Source organism: Contarinia nasturtii, unplaced genomic scaffold (assembly GCF_009176525.2).
Source record: "Contarinia nasturtii isolate CC-2019 unplaced genomic scaffold, AAFC_CNas_1.1 Cnas_scaffold_1692, whole genome shotgun sequence".
Classification (NCBI taxonomy): Eukaryota; Metazoa; Arthropoda; class Insecta; order Diptera; family Cecidomyiidae; genus Contarinia; species Contarinia nasturtii.
In genome coordinates, this window is record NW_022199025.1 from 1 (window position 1) to 4,339 (window position 4,339).

General features: G+C 30.2%; 1 protein-coding gene across 1 annotated transcript; it reads left to right on the forward strand.

Moving 5' to 3' along the window:
- The first annotated feature begins 156 nt into the window (after positions 1-156).
- On the forward strand, positions 157-1,191 carry LOC116346781. Its single transcript, XM_031776988.1, has one exon. It carries the CDS (start codon positions 157-159, stop codon positions 1,189-1,191), a length of 1,035 nt encoding a protein of 344 aa, XP_031632848.1.
- The last annotated feature ends 3,148 nt before the right edge of the window (positions 1,192-4,339 follow it).

Genomic DNA, 4,339 nt, shown 5'->3' on the forward strand with positions numbered 1-4,339 from the left:
TATTGCCGAATAGTGCCGAATCGTGCCGAATAATGCCGATTATATTGCCGAATAGTGCCGAATAATGCTGAATATATTGCTCACTATTGTCGAATAATGCCAAATAGTGACTGATGAGTATTTTTTAATTCAGTTTAGCGGTGATTGTCTATGAAGATGGGTCATAAGTGTGATTTTTGTGAATACAGTTCCAAGCTATATAATAATATTCAGAGACATATCGATGGTGTTCACAAAAAGATACAACACATTTGTGAATGTGGTGCTAAGTTATCGCCATCATCCATCACTAGGCATAAGAAAAATTTTTGCAGTCTCAACAAACGCAGGTCAATGAATGACTGGAATGCTTATAATCATCATTCTACTGACAATAAAGAAAATATTTCAAGTGATGATAATTCTACATCTGATATTAAAAATGAATGTAACGCAAATGATTTGGCTTCAGACAAAATTTTTAATGATGATACAGAAGATAATGAGAACAAAAAACATAATATTCTGAAACATTTAACTACAATAGATAAAGAAAACGGCGATGAGATGTATACTGAAAAAGTTTCACGCAAACGATTTAGAAATGATACTGACACTGATGCCGATATCGAATGTGAGGGGGAGAGAGAGGAAGTTATTCATTGTCGTACACCAAATGCTTTTAGAAAAGGACAAAGATCTCCGAAAAAAAGTTTTACTAATCAATTGAGAACCATGAATGGAAAAACACGAAAACTTAAACGAGCCTGGGATCGCAGAGAGAAAGATGTTGGCGCTGCTGAGGATCAAATGTCAGAATTTGGTGAGAACAGTGTCATAGCTAGCTGTACAAGCATATTTGAGTCTACTGAAGATTCAGATTCCGAAGGAGAATCGGATTCTGATGAAGAAGGTGTATTGGAACCAATTAAACGACGAAGTGTTAATGATATGCCATATCAGAGAAATTATGAACCTTTAATATTTAATTCGTCCCATATTAAAAGTAATTCACACAATTCCAATGGACGTAACGAAATCGACTTCATTCAATACAACCAAAATCTTAGAGATGGAAACTGCAAAGATCCGAATGAACTTTGTGATCGATTGAGACTCTTAATATCATCAAAGTGTAAAACCAATAGAAAAAACTCACAAGAAATCGTCACGATAATTGAACATCTGCGAAATTCTGGCTATATTACCTAGACTTGACTTATATACAATACATATTTGTAAAATGTATTAGACGAATTCATTATCAAGTATTATGTCAATGAAATAGATTAATACAATAAAATATAATACTTTTAACATCGATGTAAAAATGTGTGTATTTTTCATTTTTTTTTTTACTTTTATTTTATCGTATTTTTTACCTGGAGCGTTTTATATTTTTACCTGGAGCTGTAGGTGATACCAGTGTTTCGAATTTTACAATGCCAATTCATTCAATTATAATTACCATTAAATAATGCAAATTGAAATTTTCAATTTATTATTTTTCATTTCATTAAATTGAATTTTCAATTACCATTTACATTCAAATTGGGAAATGAATTAAAATTCATTTCAATTGCGTGAAGTTGCAGAGATTGATGCCTTATACGGCATTTGTACATAGCTAACGTCAAAAGTGAGGTTAATATTTGAATGCTCACATTCAACAACAACGGTTGCTGTGTCAATAATAAATTAAATAATTGAAACTCGCGGCAATGAAAACAATTTCAATTTCAATTTTTTTAATTTGTTTATAAATATTTAATTTTAAATATATACACATTTTAATTTACATTAAAAATGCTATTATGAATGAATTGACGCCAAAAAAAAATTCAGAACAATCGAAAATAGTAATATGAGAGCCAACTAGAATCTCTGCAACTCTAGGGGGAGACACGGGCTTTACTATTGCTAATTTTTCTTAGTTTTTTTTAGTAAATTGCATATAACGTGTACATTGACAGGACCTAATAAGTCCTAATTTTTCTTAGTTTTTTTAGTTTTCTAGTTTGTATCTACCCCCTAGCTGCAACTTCATGCAATTGAAATGAATTTCAATTCATTTCCCAATTTGAATGTAAATGGTAGTTGAAAATTCAATTCAATGAATTGAAAAAAATAAATTGAATATTCCAATTTACATTAACTAATGGTCCAAAATCTAATGGTATCTATTCCTCAATATTCCAAACCATCCTATAAAATCAGATTAAAAAAAAACTATTATGAGAAAAGAGATAATGGGTGAACAAAAACGGTCAGCCCAACCTGGTCTCAGGAAAATACCCACAACAACCTGGTCTCAAATCGATTATTTTTTCATCCTCAACTCAGAAAAGGTCATTTCCGAGCATTTCGAGAATTTTTATTTTTTAGCTCCATTACAAGACAAACCCTTCACACTACGTGTGGATGGAAAAGTAAAAGGATCATTGTTGGTTTTATCTTTATTCCATTTATTTACCAAATATTTTCTCATTTATTTAACATAAATTCAAACACTTATGCTGTTTGTAACTACAGATTTTTATTCAATTTGAAAGCGTACTTAATGAATTTGTTCAATAATTCTGAAAGTTCAGACTGTTCTTCCATCAGCGGGTACAATATTACGCACTGTGAGTTCCGAATGTGTTCAAATAGAAGAAGAGACACCGAAAATTATAAAATCTGTTTTTGGCATATATTTAAGTTCAAACAGTGTATGCAAAGTGCTACTGTTACTTAGCTCCACAGTTTTGAGTCTCGTCTAAATTTCATTTCAGAATTTCGCTCAATGATTTTCAATAAAAAAACCGACTGATGGTAAAAACACAATCAAAAAACCCAGTGAATGTAAATTTGCAGCAAAGAAATTTGGATGGTTGGTTGATTGAATGTATTATGCTTGATTTTATTTAGATAATTATTTTTGGATAATTTTCATAGTCATACTTGCCTTTCCTGGGTATTTTTATTTTTATTTCGTATTTGGCTTCATTTTACTCAATTTCCAACATTTTTCCAAATTTTTTATACTACTTTTGATTGGAAATGACTCAGATCGTGAGAATATCTTCACTTTTTTAGTTGCTATGTTCAATTGTTCATATTTGGTAAGTCTTTTTTGACTCTATATAACATATATTCTTATTCAACTTAATATTTGATACAATTTCAGTGTGTTAGCTTGATTTATTTCTATTATGCTGTGAAGAGTTATCAAAAATTGAAAGTGGTCATTGAACGAAATCGTTTGATTGTCACGTATTTCAGCTAGTATTTCAGTTGCTTCAGCTGAAATTGACTTTGATTACAAAGAGCTTACATTTGATCGAAATGGTCAGGAATTTATTCAATAGACAATGAACACAAAATCCCAAATATATTAACGGTTCAAATCATGAATAAATCTGTTTGCTTCACACCAAAATTCTATTCGATTTTATTTTAAATGAATGTTTTATGACTTTTACAGATAAAATTGTGATTATTTCTTATCATCAGTGCTATCTCTGATAGAGGAATTTTGTATATACAATGACTGCCACACGTAGTATTGTCTTTGCCGATACCGAAGACGTATTATTATTTTTGTTTGCTATTTGTGCGCAGAGACTATTTTAAGCTGCAGTTAGTATCTTTTTCTGCAGTTCTAAAATTGAAAAATGCAGTTGTATGTTTCAATTTCTGCAGTTGTAATTTTCCTAAATTATAGAAATCTTTGAAAAAACGAGGATAATTTCGATTTACAAAATATATAGAATGGACTTATTGCAAAAGAATATTTATAATTTTTCAAAACTTTGAAAAAAAAAAAAAATTTAAAACCTCTACAGCGGTGTTTTTTTTTTTTTAAATAAAAATTGAAATATGACATACATTTTAATCGAAATGCATAAAAAATGGATCAGGAAAAACGAATGTAACTAAAAGTAAGGGACAAAACAGAACATTTGATGTACTAAAATCGGTACATTTGACGAAAAAAGAAGATGAAGCGTAAGAAGAAGAAGCAGTTTTCGGTATATCGATGGTTTATAGGATGTTCACGTGATATATTGGTACATATATGTATACATTGTACTCGCGCGGCAAATGAGAATATTTTTGTGATGGTTTGGCTCATATCATGTATCATCATGGTACAAATTTAAATCGTCACAAATTTTCGGTATATTTCATGTACTGATTTTGGTTGATAGGTTGTGCCGTCATAATACGTACCACAACAATTATACTGATTTTGGTAAATGAGACGATCCGATTGTATTCTAGCAGTGTTTGGTTAAAATATCTGAAATGTATCTAGATACTTTTGAGATAGTATCTCAATTGTCCGAAATTCATCTAGATATATCTAGATAAATAT

What these genes read in the sequence shown, in the direction of transcription:
- LOC116346781 (XM_031776988.1), top strand. Translation starts at nt 157, where the DNA reads ATGGGTCATAAGTGTGATTTTTGTGAATACAGTTCCAAGCTATATAAT.